The 21116-nt window shown below is 49.4% G+C and overlaps 1 protein-coding gene across 1 annotated transcript in view; it reads left to right on the top strand.

The window, feature by feature from the left end:
* Positions 1-20950, top strand: part of SLC13A4 (solute carrier family 13 member 4) — a 48196-nt gene extending 27246 nt beyond the window's left edge. The window contains exons 9-16 of the mRNA XM_045052799.1: positions 4357-4476; positions 5705-5806; positions 7385-7486; positions 8450-8547; positions 8762-8886; positions 12089-12250; positions 13454-13591; positions 15310-20950. Coding sequence (XP_044908734.1) covers positions 4357-4476; positions 5705-5806; positions 7385-7486; positions 8450-8547; positions 8762-8886; positions 12089-12250; positions 13454-13591; positions 15310-15447 — 985 coding nt within the window. The 3' untranslated portion in view covers positions 15448-20950. The remainder of the gene's footprint in view (positions 1-4356; positions 4477-5704; positions 5807-7384; positions 7487-8449; positions 8548-8761; positions 8887-12088; positions 12251-13453; positions 13592-15309) is intronic.
* Positions 20951-21116: the final 166 nt, after the last annotated feature.

The following is a 21116-nucleotide window of genomic DNA, read 5'->3' as shown; positions in this document are numbered from 1 at the left end:
TGGAACTGGGTGCTAAGGATAGGGCAGAAAATGGACCTAGAGTAGCTTCCATACCAAGAGGGAAAAGAGACATTGAGCACTGGAGAGGGGCAGGGTTCTGCTGGGAGAGCCCACGGGGGCCACCCAGTCTACAGGGAGAACAGGCCTCCCCAAAGACACAGCCTTGGAAGCGAGACCCGAGGCTCAGTGGGAGTACAATGGATGAAGAGAGGTTTTCCAAAGAAAGCGGTGAGTGGCAGGACTGAGGCGAGAGAAAAGAGCCCATAAAAGAAACTGGCAGAGGGCAAAAGGTGGAAATGCAGATTGCAAAGGGCCTCTTGAGGCCCACGAAGGAGTTTGGACTTCATCTGAAAGGCCATGAGACGTCTTTGAAGCATTTTAGGCAGGGAGTGAGGTGATCGGATTTACAGCTTGGGAAACTGATGGTGGACTGAAAAAGTGGAAAAAGGAGGAAGGAAGTAGGAAGGAAAAGTAGGCGGCAGGAAGATAATTTTGGACAGCACTGCAGATGCCCAGGAGAGAGCTGGTGATGGCCGGCAAACACAGACAGCAGTGGAGAAATGGTCAGATTTGAGAGATGGGCCCGAGAGAGGGAAAGGCCAAGTCTGATGGTCAGACTCATGGCTTCCGCGGCTGGGGGAAGAGAGTCGCCCTTTACCTAAATGAGCAGAAAAATGAGGAAATGTTGACGTGGAGGCTGAGACGTCCAGATGGATACACAGCTCTGAATCTTATTTTTAGGCTAAAGGCACAGATTTAGTGGCCCGAAGAGCTGTCTTCATGAACATGTAACCCATGTAACCCATGTTGTCACATCAACTACCATGCTCAGAAGGGCCCCATACTTAGCTCAATGCTCTGCTGTCACCATCTGAAAATTCTTAATAATTTTTGAACGAGTGGCCCCACATTTGCATGTTGTTCTGGGCCCCCAGATTAGATGGCATTGGGTCCTGGTGGGATGCATGTGGAAACTGAAGTCTGGAGAGTGAAGGAGATCAATCACTCGGGGAAAACAGAGAGAGTTAAGTAGAGCAGGGACCGTAAATATTAAGCTTGAATATTTTAAAGTAGACTATAAATGAGACAACAAAAGGGATCACCCAGGGAAGAGGAAAATCTAGTGTCATTCCATCAAAGGGAAGAAAGTGTTCAAGGAGGAAGGGGTGGGCTATACTGTTGAAAGTGGCTGAATGGATAAGGAAAAGAAGGACAAAAATGTGTCCGTTTGATTTGAAAAGTGAAGCCAAGTGTCAGTGAGGTGAGGAGTATGCTGGAGGTGAGTAGACGGAGAGTTGTCTGTGATGGGAAGGAGAGGTATGGGATGATGACAAAGGAAGAGTCCAGTGGGGTCAAGAGGGGGTTTTAAGACGGAAGATGTTTAAATGCTGATAGGCATGTCCAGGTGAGAGGAAAATTAAAGTTTTGGGAGAGAGGTGATGATTGATAGAGTGATATCACTGAGAAAACAAGAAAGGATGGGCTCCAGAGCAGAGGGCAGAGAAATTGATCATAGCCAAGAGGATAAACACACCCTTCCATTTAGCAGGAAAGGGAAGGAAGGAAGGAAGGAAGGAAGGAAGGAAGGAAGGATTGAAGGGGGGAATGGGGGAAGGAAAGAAGGAAGGAGGAAAGGAGGGAGGGAGGGGGGAAGGGAGAGACGGAGGGAGGGAGGGACGGAAGGAAGGGAGGGAGGGAGGAAGGAAGGGAGGAAGGAAGGAGGGAAGGATTGAAGGGGGAATGGGGGAAGGAAAGAAGGAAGGAGGAAAGGAGGGAGGGAGGGGGGAAGGGAGAGACGGAGGGAGGGAGGGACGGAAGGAAGGGAGGGAGGGAGGAAGGAAGGGAGGAAGGAAGGAGGGAAGGATTGAAGGGGGAATGGGGGAAGGAAAGAAGGAAGGAGGGAAGGAGGAAGGGAGAGAAAGGAGGGAGGGAGGTGGGGAGGGAGAGATGGAGGGAGGGAGGAAGGGAAGGAAGAAAGGAAGGAGAGAAGGAAGGAAGGAGGGAAGGAAGGTAGGAAGGGAGGGAGGGAGGAAGGAAAGGGGGAAGGATTGAAGGGGGAATGGGGGAAGGAAGGAGGGAAGGAGGAAGGGAGGGAAAGGAGTGAGGGAGGTGGGGAGAGAGAGACGGAGGGAAGGAGGGAAGGGACGAAGGAAGGAAGGAAGGAAGGAAGGAAGGAAGGAAGGAAGCAGAGAGGGAAGGAAGGAGGGAAGGAAAGAAGGAAGGAAGGAGGGAAGGAAGGAAGGGAGGAAAGAAGGGGGGAAGGATTGAAGGGGGAATGGGGGAAGGAAAGAAGGGAGAAAAGGAGGAAGGGAGGGAAAGGAGTGAGGGAGGTGGGGAGGGAGAGATGGAGGGAGGGAGGGAGGGAAGGAAGGAAGGAAGGAAGGAAGGAAGGAAGGAAGGAAGGAAACAGGGAAGGAAGGAAGGAAGCAGAGAGGGAAGGAAGGAGGGAAGGAAAGGAAGGAAGGAAGAGAGGGAGGAAGGAAGGATTGAAGGGGAATGGGGGAAGGAAAGAAGGAAGGAGGAAAGGAGGGGGGAGGTGGGGAGGGAGAGATGGAGGGAGGGAAGGAGGGAAGGAAGGAAAGAAGGAAGGGAGGGAGGGAGGGAGGGAGATGGGGAAGGAGAGATGGAGGGAGGGAGGGAGGGAGGGAGGGAGGGAAGGAAGGAAGGAAGGAAGGAAGGAAGGAAGGAAGGAAGGAAGGAAGGAAATAAGCAAGGAAGGAAGGAAGGAACAAGGAAGGAAGGAACAAGGAAGGAAGGAAGGGGGTGGTGGGAGATGGACCAATGAAAGTTAAGACCGAAGTCTCTGGGACGTGAACTTCACGGAGTCGTCACACCATATTATTCTGTCCAAGCTCTGAGTTTCTGCTCTTCAATTTCTGGTTCACTCTGTGGTTGGGCCAATTCATATTCCCTCAGTCTACTTCCTGGCTTGTGTCATGGTACGTTTAGTCATCACATTGGCTTACTTGGACAACAGGAATTCTGTGAAAGGAAGGTGGACTCCCTGGATCCCCGCTGGTCTGAAAATGCCACCGTGCTATTTTTCTTGGCCCTGGTGAACAGACCACCCCCAGAGTGCATCCTGGCTGTGTTTAAAACATCTACAAATTGGTTGTTACATTCAGTACCTACAGTCACACTTTCTAAAGTGCTATAGATGATATTAGGCCCTAACATTTATCCACAAAAGTCTACTTAATCTACCCGAAAAATCCATTCCTTTTCCCGGGTCCAGGAGCAGGGCCTAGGCTTCTATGTACAGAGAACAGATGATGCAAGACTTCATGCCCGTTGGCCCAGCGCAGCCCAGAGTGATCACTCAGTGATTTACATGCCCTCTGGTGTCCTTCTAGCTCCCAAAGCCCTTCTCTCCACTGACAGTGACTGACAGTGACTCTGGCCCTTAGGGAGGGCACGAGCTGTCACAACTTCCCAAGAGGCACACCGATGGTAAAGGTAAGTCCACGACCAGGCCACAGTGCAAAACAACAGTGTTGTTTCTCTGTGATGGCAGAGAAAATTAAACACTCTTGCATCCTGTGCTTCCATTGTATTTTCTCTCTGGGGGATTCTTCTCTCGGTCGTTCTCTTTTTCCAAGCAGTGTCTAGTGTGAAGAGAGGGGCACAGTCTCCTCCCACCTTAGAGAAGTTCTGTGCCCAGTCCCAACTAGAAGAGCCCAAGGGGAAAGGAATGCAGGTGTTGTCTAGGCTATAGAGGTGGCTCACATGTGGCTCCCCAGGAAATGACACCTGGGCTGGGGCCACCGCCCTGCCTGGTGATGAATGGAGAGTCCTCTGGGTAACCTCCCTGAGACGCTAAGACACCAGTGCATGTTGATCAAAGATTTAGAGATTCTAAGTCATGGTTCTCCTATGGGCACAGTCAACACCGGGAGCCCTCCTGATGCTCTAGAGTCCAAACTTCTCCAGAATTGCATCCCCCAGTCAAAGCTCATATTCCTTCAGTGACTTTATCACACAAAGTATACCAGACTGTCCTTTCCATTCTCTGTTGTCCTGAAAAACAGATGAGTAAACATATAAGAAGAATCTTTATATAAATTAAGAGCAAAGAGCTCCCGAGTGGTTCTCCTGAGCGCAAAGTATATACGCTTCAGTGAAATCAATTTTGGGTGTTTAGGTGCCTTTTTTAAGTTTCCTTCATAATTCTTGGGACCAGTAGAGTTGCGACTGTCAAAGACGTGAGTTCTAGGTAACGTTTTACCTTATTATTACCATCATCTCTGCCGTTAGCTCTGATGTATGTCTTCTTAAGGAGCATTTAGCTTATAACCCCCAGACACCACATGGGAACCCACCCTTTTCTAATCACTGACCTGGTTTCTTCCCCTCCAGCCAGTACCCAGCTGCAGAGGTGGTCAACTTTGGCACCTGGTTCCTCTTCAGCTTCCCCATCTCCCTCATCATGCTGGTGGTCAGCTGGTTCTGGATGCACTGGCTGTTCCTGGGCTGCAAGTGAGTCCCAGGGCCCTGCCAGCAAGGCACCGAGGCTCTCCCGTCCATCCAAAGTCATGGTGCGCGCCGTGGAGAGCACTCCTCGGGGAGCCACCAATAACCATGGAGGACGCATGAGGAGAACACACCGTACTAGATGGGGAGTCAGGCGTCACCTGTTCTAGACCCTCTAAACATACATGGACTCTGCACTTCACTATGAGCTCCACAGTGGAATGTTCTTAATTCCAACTAGCTGGTTAAAGGAACTGCCTGATTTAGAACAAGTGTGAATGGCGGGTGGTTAATGTAGTTTCATTTCCTTCAAAGCATATGGAGTAATTTGAACTAATTTCGAAAGAAACGTGACTCCAAGTAGAAGTTTCTTTAGGCTTTGTTTTATACACGTGACTGATTTATACTTAGTCGTTGCGTGAAATATGCTCATATTTCTCAGAACCATAAGTTAGCTATTCCTCCTGCAATATAATTTCTAACATTAATCTGCTTAGGAAGCCTTTTCTTCATAATCATAAGTTGACCAGCCTCAAACACATAAAGGGAAGATGCACATGATGTTTTGATATTGGTCCACGGGACCCAAGACTCCCATTGCTCAGGGAATGTTCTCTGAGCAGACTTTAAAAAAAAAGAATTTTTTTTTAATGTTTATTTTTGAGAGAGAGAGAGAGAGAGCGCGCAAGCAGGGGAGGGGCTGAGGGAGACACAGAATCTGAAGCAGGCTCCAGGCTCCGAGCTGTCAGCACAGAGCCCTACGTGGGGCTTGAACTCACAAATCGCGAGATCATGACCTGAGCTGAAGTCGGATGCTCAACCGACTGAGCCACCCAGCCACCCCCAGACTTTTTTTTTTTTTTTAATAACACAGAGGCTACTATGACATCAATGACAGCCGCATACTTCTATACCTCCAGCGTGTAGAAAACAACCCCATGTAAATACACTTGCCCAAGTCTGTAAGACATGACTTCACACCGATACACCAGAGATATACCCAGATAAAGATGCCCAAAAGCCTATGGGAGAGGCTGATGAGAGGCTGTGAAACCTGGCACAAAAAAAGTTGTAGGGTATCGGGTGCCTGGCTCAATCGGTTAAGCATCTGACTTGGCACCAGGTCACGATCTCATGATTCATGAGTTTGAGCCCCACATCGGGCTCTGCGCTGACAGCGCTGAGCCTGCTTTGGATTCTCTGTCTCGTTCTTTTGCTCATTCTTCCTCCTCAGTTTTAGAGAGACCTGCTCTCTGAGCAAGAAGAAGAAGACCAAAAGGGAAGCGTTGTCAGAGAAGAGGATCCAAGAGGAATATGAAAAGCTGGGAGCCATTAGGTAAAAATCAGCTATTCATCTTCTCTTCCCCAGGAAAGCATGGCAGGTAAAGTGAGCACATAAGCAGCCTTGTTCTCGACAGTCCCTTGAGCTGGGGGAGTTTTCCGCAACTATGAATCCAGGCATTTAGAACTGCTACTTAATGCCCAAGTCCGGCTGGCCCAGACTCCAGGTGGCCGCCCTTCCCGTTTACTCTATTCGAAGTCCATGGTATAGCCGTGGTGTGGGTGTGGACGTCATACGTGGGGTGGCCGGGGAGAGATGTGTCAGTACAGCCACACTCTTGGGGACAGGCCCAATTCCCTGCAAAGTCAGCCCCCTCACACTGCTCTGAATGGGCCACCGCTGGTCCACGGACACTCCTAGGGAGCTGGGGCGGGGGGTTGGGGGGGGGGAATCGGGCATCATCAGATACAGACTTGAAGACACCCCCATCCTCAGCAATTTCCATCGGCTTTCCCCAGTGACCTCGTGTCCCATCTGGGGCCGTTTCTCCGTTGATGGCAATTGGCAGGTACAGTTTGGGCAAAAGGATCCCGGCATAAGCAGTATTTTTAAATGTTTTAATTTATAAAAGGAATACATGTTCATTGTAGAACATTTAGGACATAAGGAAAATATAAAGAAAAAACTAAAGCCGACTTTTAGTTATTCAGTGTTAACTGTCAACAACTGTTAACATAATGCACTCTTCCTTATATGCTTGTTTTGTGCAAAATTATGTGTATTTTTGCTAAAATTCAATCCAAACTAAACACAGTTTTATATCTTGCCTCCCGCCCCCCCCCCCTTAGGATTAGGCTGTCCTTATATTCCCAGGCCATTAACTCTGCTATGCAAACACGATCATTAAATGTACCTCATTTAAGCCTACAGTTATACCAAAATGTACCTGATGTCATGGAATACCGCCGAATATGTAGGTTGTTTCCATTTTCAATGTTGAATTCTTAAATAGGTAACACAGCACTGGCATTTCTGGTTATTTCCTTGCATGAAAGGAGGGACCGAGTTGAAGGCTCCAGATATACATCAGCACATTCCCTCAAAAAGGTTGTCGCAGCTCCTGCCCTCACCAGCAGCGTTCAGGGGCCTCTTCCACCGCATTCTCCTCGGAGGCCGTACTGTGTTTTGTCTTATTTTCTTTTTAATGTGTGTTTATTTATTTTGAGAGAGAGGAAGAGCGAGAGCAGGGTTGGGGCAGAGAGAGAGAGGAAGAGAGAGAATCCCAAGCAGGCTCCGCGCTGTCTCGCGAACCGTGAGATCATGACCTGAGCCGAAACCAAGAGTCAGACGCTTAACCTTAACCGCGTGAGCCACCGGGCGCCCCGTGGACCTCGTGTTGTTGTACAACTGCATCCCGCTGTGCCACCCTATATCTCCTCCCGCCTCACCTCGAGGAGCCGCGGTTAACGCCATGTGTTCTGGCACCTTCTCAGCCCGCTTCCCACTTCCCGGCAGCCGCTCAGCGCCGTGGGCTGGTGGCTCTGAGCCCCGAACGCAGGAGCGCCTGCAGCGAAGTGAAAAACATGCAGACTTCCCGGTTCCTGGAGCAGCTCTTTCTGTTGTATTTCGTAGCTACCCTGAAATGGTAACCGGATTTTTCTTCATCCTGATGACCGTGCTGTGGTTTACCCGGGAGCCTGGCTTTGTTCCTGGCTGGGATTCTTTCTTTGAAAAGTAAGTGATGTTGTCTCCTCCTTAAGGAGACACCCCCTCCCCCACATACACACACAGAGTCTTCAGTCCCACCTGTGTCCCTCCTCCATTCTTTTTTTTTTTTTTTAATTTTTTTTTTTTCAACGTTTATTTATTTTTGGGACAGAGAGAGACAGAGCATGAACGGGGGAGGGGCAGAGAGAGAGGGAGACACAGAATCGGAAACAGGCTCCAGGCTCCGAGCCATCAGCCCAGAGCCTGACGCGGGGCTCGAACTCACGGACCGCGAGATCGTGACCTGGCTGAAGTCGGACGCTTAACCGACTGCGCCACCCAGGCGCCCCCCTCCTCCATTCTTAAGGGCAGCGCTCTTCTGTTCCCTGGAAAGTCCCCTCTTTTAAGGGAAGCCTGAGCGTGGGGTCAAGAAGAAAATGGCCATGTGGCCTCTGTGTGTCGCGTTGGGATGTGGTGCTGCCCCTTACCAGTCGTGTGACCTTGGTCTTGTTACTGGAGCTGCCTCACAGGCGGCTCTGAGGGTTCAGGATCAGCCGTGAGAGTGGTGGCTGAGGCCTTGGCAGGGAGAGGCAGGCAGAGGCCCCCGTGCCACCCCGGCAGGACCTCGGAGGGCCGGGGCCACTGCTCGCTCTCAGCACGGCTTCTCCTTGGAGCAAAGACACACGTGGAGGTGTGGCCCTTGCAGGAGAGAGAACTCATCCTTTTCCCTTCCCCTTCACCGAAATCACTCCTGATGTCTCCTTCTCTAGGGCCCGTAGATCCACACTAGACATCCACCTTAGCCAGGCCCAGACTCCAGACATCGACCGCTGCCCATTAAACCCACCGCTGGCGAGTGGGGCAACAGGTGCAGGAGGGAAGGCTGACCGCCCTCCAGCCTGGGTCCCAAAGAGAGGCCCCGCGTCCAGAGGGACTGTTCTGAGACATCGTGCTACCCTCCTCCTCCAGCCCTGCCTGTCTCTTTGCTAGGAAGGGCTACCGCACGGATGCCACAGTCTCCGTTTTCCTCGGCTTCCTCCTTTTCCTGATCCCGGCAAAGAAGCCTTGCTTTGGGAAGAAGAGTGACGGTGAGAGAAGAAGTTGGGGCTGGCCCTAGTCAATAATACCCAAGTCAGAAGTGGGGGAAGGAGATTTACCGAGGCTGTTCTGAGCGCCTCCCCCGTGCCCCACGATAGAGGCAGAGCCCTGTCCCAAATCATCGGTTGAGCAGTTAGGCCCTTACTCCACGAATCCCACCTATTAGGGTTCATCTGGCTCTACCTCTGTCTACCTGTGATCCAGGGCAGAACCAGGAGCCCTCCCGGGGGACGGAGCCCATCATCACCTGGAAGGACTTCCAGAAGACCATGCCCTGGGAGATTGTCATTCTGGTGGGAGGAGGCTATGCTCTGGCTTCAGGCAGCAAGGTAACTCTTGAATTCTGTTGTCACTGGGCCCAAGAATTTTCAAGCTGCTTCACCTAATGGCCATTTCGCTTCTGGGAGGAAGATTCGAAGGCACGGAGGGAGGGGTGAATGGTCACCCAAGGGAACAGCCCAGATGGGAGTGGCCATCCCGTGTCCTGTTCCTGCCCTGAGCTCCTAAGCTAATGCTGCTGGGAACAGAGCTACAGACCAGCTGAGCTGTGGGCTCTCGGCACACGGGCGCTCGCACCTCACCCACCGGCCCACACTGCCACAAGCAAAAGATTGGATTTTATAGCCATCTCCCTGTGGGCGTGTGACAGTGGTGTTAGGAGACGTGTCTGTAAGGGCCCGGAGACACCCTGCACTGACACACGGAGAACTACCCCTCAGTCAGTCCTTACGCATATATTGAGCCCCTTGGGAGAATGCACGCTAACGCTCGGGCATATGCTGTAAACGCGCCCTGATTTCCTGACTGGGCAGAACTGGGATGAGATCTTATAAAGGGGGCCAGTGGGAAAGCGTTAGCCCTTCCCGAAATAGAGAAGGATCCTCACAATGAATCAGGTTCACACCGTTTGTCCTTTGACCTTTGCTATATTCATTAACTTGGCTCACTTCTGACTGCCCATTCATTGAGGGCCAGTGCTATCTGCATCACTAATAATAAGCTCAAAGAATCCTACACTTGGAAGGAACCTTGGAGGACACTGGGTCCCGTCTACCCAGTGAGAGAATTCCCTGCACGACACCCCTGGGCTTGAACACCACCAGTGACCGGGTATTCTTGAGCAGGGAACAGAGAGAATCGTTCTTTACATTCAGCTCAGGTCCTCTGTCTGTCTTCCACTATTGGCTCTGACTCTGTCCTCTGGAGCCCCATCCTAGGTAATAATTATTAAAATAATAAAAAGTTATTAGATCCCCTTAGATCTTTTTTCTTTTTTCCTCTCTCAACTAAAAGTCCCTAGTTCCTTCAACCATTCATCAAGAAATAGTGACCCCTTACCACGCTGGCCTCTCTCCTCATCACTCACTACACTTTGACCCTGACCTTATTCAAACGTGGCCCAGAGGCGGTCAGTCTACTGCAGAGTCAAGTAGTCCTATTACTCCAGTCCCAACTCTCACCTCTGATCCAAGCACCATTCTGTATTTTTATGGATGCTTTTACAAGGCCTCATTGGCACTCATGTCAACACTTATGTTGAAATTGCAGCCAATTAAAACCCCCATTCTGGAGGCGCCTGGGTGGCTCAGTGGGTTAAGCATCCGACTCCGGCTCAGGTCACGATCTCACGGTTTGTGAGTTGAAGCCCTGCATCGGGCTGGCAGCGCAGAGCCCGCTTCAGATCCTCTGTCTTTCTCTCTCTCTGCCCCTCTCCCACTCGTGCTTTTTCTCTCCCTCTCTCTCTCTCAAAAATCAACAACACAATTTTAAACCCTCATTCTTTTAATTGTTAGCCACTATTAAACTTCAAGTCTTTCAACCAATTCTGTAGACATGCTGTTGGTATTTCTGATTCCACGTTCAGGATATCATACTTATCTTTTTTGAATTTCAGTTGTTAGTTTTGGCCCCTGAGTCTAGCCTGGAAAGATTTTTTGTTTTTTTAAACCTAAATTGTGTATGTACTACAGATAGCATAGTTGATATTTCTGTACAATCTAGTGACTCTACTAATTTTAGTAATATAATTCAAGCATGACATAGTGATTCCTACCGAGTTTGAAATCATTTCAGTCTTGACATGAGGAAAATCCAATGTAAACTGCATACCAAGGTTTACAAAAAAGTAAGACTTCCTTTTTCTGTTTTCTAACTTTGCAATCCAATTTATCAATTTATTTTGAAATTTATCAATTTATCCTGTCTTTGTCCAGTGGGCCAGGTTTAATGTGCTAGACGAGATAATAATTACAGAGTTCCTATAGGCCTCAAAGCTCTGTACCAACCATGAATTGCTGTAGTCCCCGCATGTTGGATTTGCAGCTCTCGGTCAAGGCTCCCAGGTAAAAGGGCCGCCGCAGAGAGAATTCTGAAGGCCTTCGGTCACCAGCTGCCTATGAGCTCGCCTTGGGGTGCTATAGAGATCAAGTAGCCTTTGACGAATTCAGCGAAAGGGAGAAAAACCCTGATGACGATGCGGTGAGGCTGTCTTTAACAGCAAAATAGGAGTAGGACTTGACCTTGAGGAGTTATAAGACGTCTCACCTTGCCTTCAGCCCTACTCTCCAGTCCTTTAGTGCGTCTGCAGTCTCCAGGGTACTCAGGGGACAGCAGAGCACATCAACCACAGGACGGAGAGGAGAAGGGAGGGAGGGAGGAGAATGCATATGGTGACCTGGGGTTTTTAGTACAAGGATTCAATGGTGTCCTTCATTTTTTAGGGGAGGGAGGGGATCTTCACCATTGGCAAATGAACAGTTCCCAACCAAATAAGTTATTCCAAGAGGGAATATTCATTTATTGGAGCGGATCGATGTCAATTTTGCTAATGGAAAAGGTTCAAGAGTGGCAGCATGCCTTTATATCTCGTGTCATGAAAAAGCACTGACGATTGTAGATCCTGATGTCAGCCATGATGAGATTGAACCTGAAACAGGTTGGGACTGTATGACTTGGCTTCTGGGTCAGCTTCCCAGGAGGAGGCACCTTCCCACTCAGTGGAGATAGACCCGTAATCCTCTCCTTCGTCACTCATGTAAAGCTTCTAGTGTTCAGCCCTGCCCACTGACTCCCCCAAAACCACGGGAAAGGTCATTATCCAAAGATGTTGATAATTTTCACCCTTTCACAGGTGATAAGTGAGCTAGATTTCAAAAGCAGAAGTGAGGATTACACTGGGGAGTCTGTGTAAAAAGCACTGTTGACTCAATACCCAGAGTGAGAATGTCAGAAGCTAGAGAGAGTAATGAGATTGACATTGAGGGGCTAGTCACCCCCAAAATCTCTAGCCCCTACCAAGCCATTATACAATCATAAGAATTTTCTGGGCTATAAAAACTGTCTAATTAATCATGAAATCAGTAACGCCTCTGGGTCCAGTCCGCCTGAAAATAGGGAGGCAAATTAGATGACTCCTGGTGGTTCCTTTCAGTGCCCCACCCCCCCACATCCCTGACCTTCTGGAGTCTAAGAATTCCATTGGGAATGGGTGTTTCCTCCTTTCTTCTTATTGTATCACCTGTGTTCCTGCAGAGCTCTGGCCTCTCCACATGGATTGGGCACCAGATGTTGTCTCTGAGTAGCCTCCCACCGTGGGCCATCACCCTGTTGGCATGCATCCTGGTGTCCATTGTCACAGAGTTTGTGAGCAACCCAGCCACCATCACCATCTTCCTGCCTATCCTATGCAGCCTGGTGAGTGGGGCAGGGCTCCCAGGTGTCCAGATGGGCTCCCCCGGGCCCGGGGAGCAGTTCCATGGCTGCCCCTCTCCTCTGGTCATTGCCACGGCCTTCACTGATTGGTGCTCAAGCCATAGTTTGGAGATGACGTCTTTCAAAGAGCCACGGAGAAGTACATCAATAAATTAACAGATTGAAGCAAGGCTTCTAGAAAATCCTTTCCGAAAGACAGGATTAGTTTTGAGGCAGTTCTGAAGGGACAAAATAACTTTAAAACCCTAGGATTCCAATTCCTCACCACCATCGAATTTCTTTCTGTCCTAAGACGTAACAGGAGGGCAGGAGGAATAACTACAGAAAATGGAGGCAAAATGCCCCCAGGAGCACATTCAGCTGTAAAGACCGAGACTGCAGCATCACCACCTCCCCCCAATCTCTCTGTCCAGGAGAGTCTGAGAATTGAGGGCAGCGCCAGCCTTACCCCACGGTCTCAGAACAGTCTGTTACTGACGGACCAGGGGAGGAGAGCAACTGCCGGGTCTTAGCCCGGCTGAGCAGCGCCCAAAGTAACGCCCCAGACACGATGCTGCGTCTGTCCCATCCACGGGCTGCAACCTAGAAAACAAAGGCTCCTCCCCATCCCCCACAAAATGGTAACTTTCAGCTCTTTTTAACCCCAAACTACCCCCGGTCACTCTCTCTGCTCATTGCTCAGATGTCTCCCTCCGTCACCTGTGTGAGCACGGGAGGGCACTTAGTCAAAACCCCTCAACGACGAGGGCAAGGCCATGGGTTCAAATCCCATGCAAAGCAAACACCTTACTTAGAAAAAACAAACAAACAACCTCGGTTCTGCGCCCCAAGGATGAAGGACCCCCACTCCAATCAAAGCAGCTTATTCACGAGATTTGAGCTCGAAGGATGAATCTCTCAGCTAAGGAGTAAAATTAGACGAGCCCCAAGAAATGAAACATCCCTTCCAGGAGGGAACTTAAGGCCCATGTTTCCATGGGGAGAGAGGGAGCAGCATGAGCCCATTTGGGTTGCCCACCACTGTATGCCCTTGAGGGTAGTGATTTAACTACCCCCAGCGCGTGGTCTCCAGCCAAGGTTAGCGAACACCAAACCATCATTGAAAGCGTTGCCTGCGATGCTGAGCCCAAGAAACGCCAGCATAATCTCGACGCTAACGTGTCTGTGAATTCTCTCCTCTCCTAGTCCGAAACGCTGCACATTAATCCACTCTACACCCTGATCCCAGTCACCATGTGCATCTCCTTTGCAGTGATGCTGCCCGTGGGCAATCCCCCCAACGCCATCGTCTTCAGCTATGGGCACTGCCAGATCAAAGATATGGTGAGTCGCGGCCGCCCTCTTCCCGCCAGCCCCGGCAGCCGGGAGGACTTCTCCTGAACTTTATCATTTTGTGGCAGCGCCTGTGGTCTGCCAACACCCAGTGCGGTGTGGTAGAAAGAATGGTGCTGGTAAGAAGGCTTTCGGTTGGCCCACAGGCACCAAGAATAGCAACCACGTCCTCTGCCCCCCTACTCTGGGAGACAGTGGGTACACGGACAGACAAAGCTGGGACAGACACGAGACGCAGCCCAGTGGGGTGAGGCACGAGTCTTTGCCTCCATTTCTTTACTGGACCAGCAGGCATGTTCATTCCAAAAGCTGCTGGCTTACTCATGGGAGCCGAGTGGGAGACACCACAGGGGCCCAGGGGAGAGGGAAAGGGGTGACGGCGCAGGGAGGGCCTCACCAATTCTTTTTCACTCGAGTCCAAACTCGTTCTCCGCGGCCCTGTAAATATCAAAGGGAGGAAAGGAAGCAAGAGCTCCAGGCCAGGAGCAGATATTCAGATCCTTTTCAGCTTTCGACCCGCTCACCTAAGCGCTCTGTAATACTTCGGGGAAGGGAGGTCACCGCCATCCCACCCCCCCCCCCATCTCTTACTGCGCGACCCTGTCTGCTCAAGAGAGTTGAGCTCGGCCCCAGCTCTCTTGTCCCCCCCCCAGCTAACTCTCCCGGGTGCCCCCACCACTCACCCCATCCCCCCGCACCTTCTACCCTGGAATCGAGTGATCAGAGACAGCGCCTTTCAAGGGCACCAGGTGACAAGAAGCGAGCTAGTCCTGGGCGCTGACTCGAGACTTCAATTTCCTCATCTTCTAAAGGTGGGGGTGCCAACCAAATGTTCTACAGGGCTCCTTCTAAAGGATCAGCCCCTTTAGAACCTGCCCCCTCTGCGAGGAGACAGGGGCGGCCCTCCACGCCCAAAGCCCAGGGGGCAAGGCCGATTAATACGTCCAGGGCCCTGCCCACAAAGCAGGGAGCCAACACATCTAGTCACTTGCCTGGAACCATCTCCTCACAGCTTTCCCAACTTAACGCCAGCCCTCCTTACTGTATGTTTTTCCATCTGGCCCTGGCTCGGCCACCCATCTTGCCCCCCACACACACCCCCCCCCCCCGTCAGCCTGTGAGGCTCAGTTCCGTGGCAGAAACGGGAGGGCTGAGTCGTGGAGGCGACATCCCCTCAGCGGAAAGAAGCAAAACTAGCTCGCCCGCGTCACTCTCCCGCCGAAGGGCTGAGCAGAGGCAGCCGGCCTGGTTCTCCACGTGAACCCCACGTACACAACCTTCCGTAGGCCGTTCCTTTGGGAAGGAAAACATGGTTAACAGTGGCAAAGGCTTTGTAGAACCTGGCCTCTCCTACAGGTCCCCCTACATATCAGCACGTTAAAGGTTCCGAGAAGTTCCTGCCTTAATGCACCTCCCTATCACGCGGGCCCCCTGCTTGGCGTGAGTCTTAACAAACGGAGACCTGGTGTTCCAAGCACACACGTGCCAGGCCTCCATTTGGGAGTGGCGGCACTGCAGGTGGAGACGGTTCTAGTGGCCTCGCCCATCCTGCCACACTCCCAAGACACCCTTCGTGCAACACTACGGATCCCAGGCAGCGACTGCGACAGACCAGCGCCAACCCTTGGGCGGGGGGGCACAGAGGAGCACCCAGGGTCTGTGCTGCTGCCTGCTCAGTGACTTGGGTGGGCTTGGTTTGTGTCCTACAGGTGAAAGCTGGCCTGGGGGTCAATGTCATTGGCCTGGTGATCGTGATGGTGGCCATCAACACATGGGGAGTTAGCCTCTTCCACTTGGACACTTTTCCAGCCTGGGCTAAGGTCAGTAACCTCACTGATCAGGCCTGACACAAGCGGGCACACAGCCCAGCCAGAGGAGCCACCAGCGCCGAACAGAATCTGACCAAGAAAGCCGCCAGGAGCACACAACCCCCACCAGAAGATTCCACAGCCTGCCACCCCAGGTGACGAGCAGGAAGCCTCCGATGCTGGGACGTTAGTGCCTTCTTCTCCGCCCTCCTTCCTCAGCACTGTAGTTCAGGAAAACCTAGCACCGTTCTCACGTCCTGTATCTTGGGCTCTCCAGGTCTTTCTGAGGACAGGAAGAGCAGAAAGGCTGACTCGGTCGCCCCTCAGAGGCTAACTAAGCCTCACAAACTAGCCTCACTGGCTTCCATGTTATTCTTAATACCTTAACCCCTTTTTAGGAGTTGGAGGAGAAATCAAATCATCCCACCTGTGTAGTCACATCTCCTCTTTCGGAGGAAACTCTTCCCCCGGAACTTTCTCCTCAGCGTTTCTATCCTAAGTTCTCACCACAAAAAGGCGATCTTGGCAAGTCCTCTTTGTGGCGATCAGTACTCTTTTCTCACGACTCTGATTCCCTTCTAAGCAGCTCCCTTCAGTGGCTTCTCTTTACCCTTGGCACCAAATCCCCATAAAGAAATAGTGTCCCCCTTTAGAAAGAGGCTTGTACTGTTCTCTTTGTCCAAGGAAAAAGAAGTAGAGACAGAAGACACACTGAAATCAGTACAGGTATCCCCGGCTTTTCAAAAGTTCTGGTTACGCCACTTTGCTTTTTTACAAAAGACTCACGTGAGTACCTGTTTTCGCTAACCGGAGGAAATCTGAAGAGGATTTTTGGATTTCCGAGAAGAGTCCAAGTAGTGTTCAGTGGTTTTGCGGCGAGCCCTTCGAGGGCCAGTGCGCAACCTGAGCAACTGGAGTGGTGCCACTGGGCCGCCTCCCGGGGAACTGCACCCAGCGTCTCTGCACGGAGCTGCCAGAGCTGCGAGCTGCATCTGCGAGCGTCTGTGCTGTGTGCCCATTTACTTTGCACACCCGTCAGCAAGAAGTTCCTAAGGTATCAGGGAAGCCTAAGAGAGGTTATTGCGGAAGTCTGGAAACGCTCAAACGCCTTTCCACATAAATTAATGGCAATTGCCTCTTCGCTTTGTCATTTTGGCTTACGGAAGGTTTTATAGGAATTCTCTACTTTTGGAGAGTCGGGGGGGCACCTGTCTCTCTCTTCGCTTTCCACTAATCATCAATACCACTGCATTGGTTGAGTTGGGAGGGAGAAAAAACTTCCATACCTGTCTTATTAAAAAGGCCAAAACTATCATTAAGACCACAGTGCTATTAGCGATATCTGACTGGCTTTCTTTTGGATGTAATGAGTAGTTTGTTCCTGAGAAAGCAAGTACAGAAGGCCTCACACACCAGCCACTTCCTACAGGGAGCCCCTCGAGGGGAGAGACGTCTTACGTCTCTTCAAGTCCCCCGCAACTCATACGATACAGTAAACTAACTACTTAATAAATGTTTCCTGTGAGAAAAAAATCACTTTGGAAATCAAGGCCTCCTTCTTCCTCTTGAAAAACCAGGCCGTTTTCTCCATGACAGATGTTCCTGCTCCATGACTGGAGATAGCTCCCAATCCCCCTGGCTTGGAGACATTACACAGTTCTGATTTCTACCACCAGTTACTTGCTAAGTAGGTCTTACTGGCAAAGGTACACCCTAGAGCTGCTACATTGTTTTACTTGATTTTAAGTTATTACTGACAGCATGGGCGGTTTCCCCACAACAATAACTTATCAGTGAAGTCGCTCTCTTAGTTTATCAAGGGTCTGTGAATTATAACATTTCTTTTGTGCCGGTCAGCACTTGCGTGCTCTGACCACAACGAAACTGACAGGATTTAACCGCGGATATTACTGCTTCTTCTGCATCAATGAGCTTAGGCCACATTATGTGACTAGTGATGAAAATAAAGACCTCCTGAGCCCAAATAAAATCCCAGCGTAATATACGCTATGGCTGCTTTGATGGAATCTGCATAGTTCTCTTGCTATGAAATGTTCAGAAGAGGCAGGGTGTTAGCGTATCGTCATGGCTGCCAAAGTGTCAAATGTCAATTACAGAACTTGGACCCCAAGCCTCTAGGTCAGACAGTGAGAAAAAGGAGCAAATAATAAGATTCCAGGGGTATAAACAAGTAAAAAGAGAAGGAAGTGTTGACTTAGAATTAAGCTGACCTGAATCATTGGCCACCATTGAGCATTTGAGAACCGCACTCACTCCTAAAGGGAAAGCAGTGCCGCTCCCCACGGCAGATGCTGCCGGAAGCTTCCAGGAGCCAGTGCACTCGACTGGCCAATTGAGAAACAGCATTTATTTCAGTCCGGCCTACTGACCGTTCTGAAAAGCAGCACTGTTCTCTCCCAACATCAGCGATCAGGCCAACCAAGACTGCTCATCCCAGGGACAGGAAAGGTCAGAAACGACTCATGGCCCCTTGTCATCACTGATGGACACTAACTAAAGGCTCTCCTGAGTAGTCTCTTGCAAATATGTTACAATTTGACTTTTATCTTCTAACATCACAATGTTAAAAAGAAAGCAGTAAGTGACCACCTTACACCTGCTCCTTTGATAGATGACTGAGAAACAAAGACACTTCACTGCACCTTATTTTCAAGTCAATTATGTATCAAACTTGCTTAATTGCCTTTGGAAATTGACTTTGAGATTCCTTTTAGTCACCCATGAAGGACATGGTACACAATCTTTTATGTTAGCATTTACATGGCAAAGACTCGTGAACCACCTTTTAGTAAAGAAAACACAGCTAGTTTTCCCTCCAACGTGAGAACAGATCTCTGTTTCTTCAGCTGAATACTAAATCACGTTAGTTGGCTTCACACTTAGGGGCCACGTTTGCAAAAGTACATCTAAACACTAGAATCACTCTCAGTATATAGCAAGATGTTCAAACCGTTAGAACACAAAGGCGAGAGAGACCAAATACACGTGTAACCCATTCCGTGGCTGCCCTCACTAAATGAATTCTTAGCACAACTGCCCGGCAATTTACATGGTGACTCTTTCTTGTCCTGATCTTTTTACAATTGCACACGCAAAAATGATGCAACCACACGGCACCTTGCATAAGGCCTTACCACAGAGGCAACGATCCACATGGGCCCGCGACTCAGGTTTTGCAATGCCCCACCCTGTGCACCTTCCATAAAACCTCACCGTTCCGGTGTTTCCCAGCACCTTGTAAAAAAATGTATTTGACGAAATATGGCACATGGAGATTCAGAAAAGGCATAAACACGAAAATCTGAGTGTCACGAGCTCCCTTATTACACCAGGCAAGATCTCCAAATATTTTCCCTTTGCCACCCTGTGGCGTTCCACAAGGCCCTAACGGTCAGTAGGGAAAAAGCACTCATTCACGAGCAAGGAATGGAAATGCTACGTGCAAAGCCCAAGATGGGCAGTTTAAGAAAAAGCCTCATTTGCTCCAGGACAGTCTGTAGAGTTCCTTCAGGGGGACTAAAGAAAAAGCATTAAAAAGGCAGGAGACCTCAGCAGAAAAACAAACACCAGCCTTGTATCTAGGGACTGTACTCCGTGGAAATGAAAACATGCACATGCACATATGCTCTGTGAACCCGTATGCACAGACAGCTAGAGAAACCACACGCTGTAACTTTCTCTACTGTCCTACAAATGGAAACTGAAAAAATGGGCCTACAAATGGGCTAGAAAACATGAAATCGTTCCTCTAAATCAGCAGCAGGTCTCTGCTCAATTGCCTAAAACACCAAATCACTAGAAAAGTCCACTGAAGACATCAATGGCAACTTCAACTCCTGAAATATTTAACACCCCTTTTGATGATGTTAAATGAGGTTGTTTGGGTTTTTCTCTCCCTTTGTTTGGGAGGATTGCGGTTTAAGGATAAACTTGTCAGGTCCAATGTCTTTATGAAGTTCCCAACATCAACCCTGAAGTCATATTTTGCACACGTGAGTAATCTTCCTTTTACGATCAGGTATGGCAAGAAGTTTTCCTAAGCCACGTTGACAGAGCAGTTTTCCAACATTTTTAAAAGGAGAAGACGAGTATGTCTTGCAGGGACTCTTCACATCCCTCTGAGGGTGTGTGAGGCAAGAGTCCCTGCGTAACAACACTCAGGGAACGTGACTCTTAGTGCCACAATCACAATAGCCGCACCCCTCACTCGCGTTGCAATGTTTCAACTGCCCCCCAACATCTGTGATGGTTCTGGGCTCCTCCTCTATCTCAGTGAGGATAACCTTGCCTGAGAACTCCGAGCCCCTTTTCACTGCTCCAAGAACCTAACCAGAAGAGGGCATCTCAATGGGGAGCACAGAGGCAGCCAGTATTCACTGAGGAGCAGTTTATATGGTAAAGGCAAATGCAGGAATGGATTTGCTGGATGGCTCCCCACCGGTAAGCGAGGGGAAGAGTCACTCCTGAGGGAAGCCCTAAATCCCAATGTGCTTGGTTTACAAGGCGTAATAGAGACCTAATCTCCTAACATTTAAGTTGCCTTTCTAAGCTTGTGGCATTTTGAATACCCTCAAAAGCAGTAAAACTTTATCCTTCAAGGCTGTATTTCATTCTGCTAACAATTCAGTCATTCAAGATCAAATCTTACAAGCCAGGAAGTGTGATCAAGGTAGGTATTCTAGATTTTCATCAGCAACCAGGAGAGCAACCACAGAGTAATGACAAAGTCTGCATGGTTCATAAACTGGTTCCAAAAGCAACTGCAGAAAAATAAAGTATTGTGACCAAAAGCAGCGTGTTTGGGCCAGTATCTGTTATTTATTGGGCAATTTGCAAAGCACTGTGTAACACATCACGTACATTATCTCACCTGTTTCTCATGTGAGCGTATGAGGTAGATATTGCGTCCACATCTTACAGAGAATACAACAGTGTCAGAAAAATCAGACGCTTGCCCATGATCTCACTCCTAGGGTGAAGTCACACCATAATATGCTTTCACGCCACCTGTATCACACACCAGGACAAGCTGCCAGGGATAAAACCCATACCCATGTACGAGAGATCCCCGTTTTCAAAGAGAAAACAGAACCTTTTGTCTTATAATCACGCAGTACCAACGTCATCACTGCCTGAATAAAGGTGTCTCTAAGTTACTCTTCCAGTTTACAGATTCTGCTAAAATTTCTTCAGAAATGGCATTATCAGTGAGCTGCCCAACAAGTCCCCTACAACAAAGAACACAATCAAATGAGACTTTATAGTTAGGGTAAATTACACTTTTAGGATTTAGCTTACAGCCATACTCTGCACAGATACGTATAATAACTTTAGGTTCAAGGTCATCACTATAACAGCAAAAGACAGGAACCCTAATGTTCATCAGTAACGGATTAAGTAAGTTATGGTATATCCATTCACTAGAATCTCATGGAGCCAAAGGAGAGAAACTGGTTCCTTGTTTCTTACATACTGATACGGAATGATCTCCATTTAAAAAATAAAATAAAATAAAATAAAAAGGCCAGGGGTGAACTCAATACAGTTTATCATTTGTGTAAACCTCCCCTCCCTCCCCCACCACACACATGTATTTGTTTAGGCAAAGAATCTTCCTCAAAGTATACAGGAAACTTGACAGAGCCTGCCTCCAGGAAGAGGAACTAGTTGCTGATGGACAGGAGTGG

This window comes from Felis catus, chromosome A2 (assembly GCF_018350175.1).
Source record: "Felis catus isolate Fca126 chromosome A2, F.catus_Fca126_mat1.0, whole genome shotgun sequence".
Classification (NCBI taxonomy): Eukaryota; Metazoa; Chordata; class Mammalia; order Carnivora; family Felidae; genus Felis; species Felis catus.
Note: the sequence above shows the minus strand (reverse complement) of the source record. Positions and strands in the feature narration are given on the sequence as shown.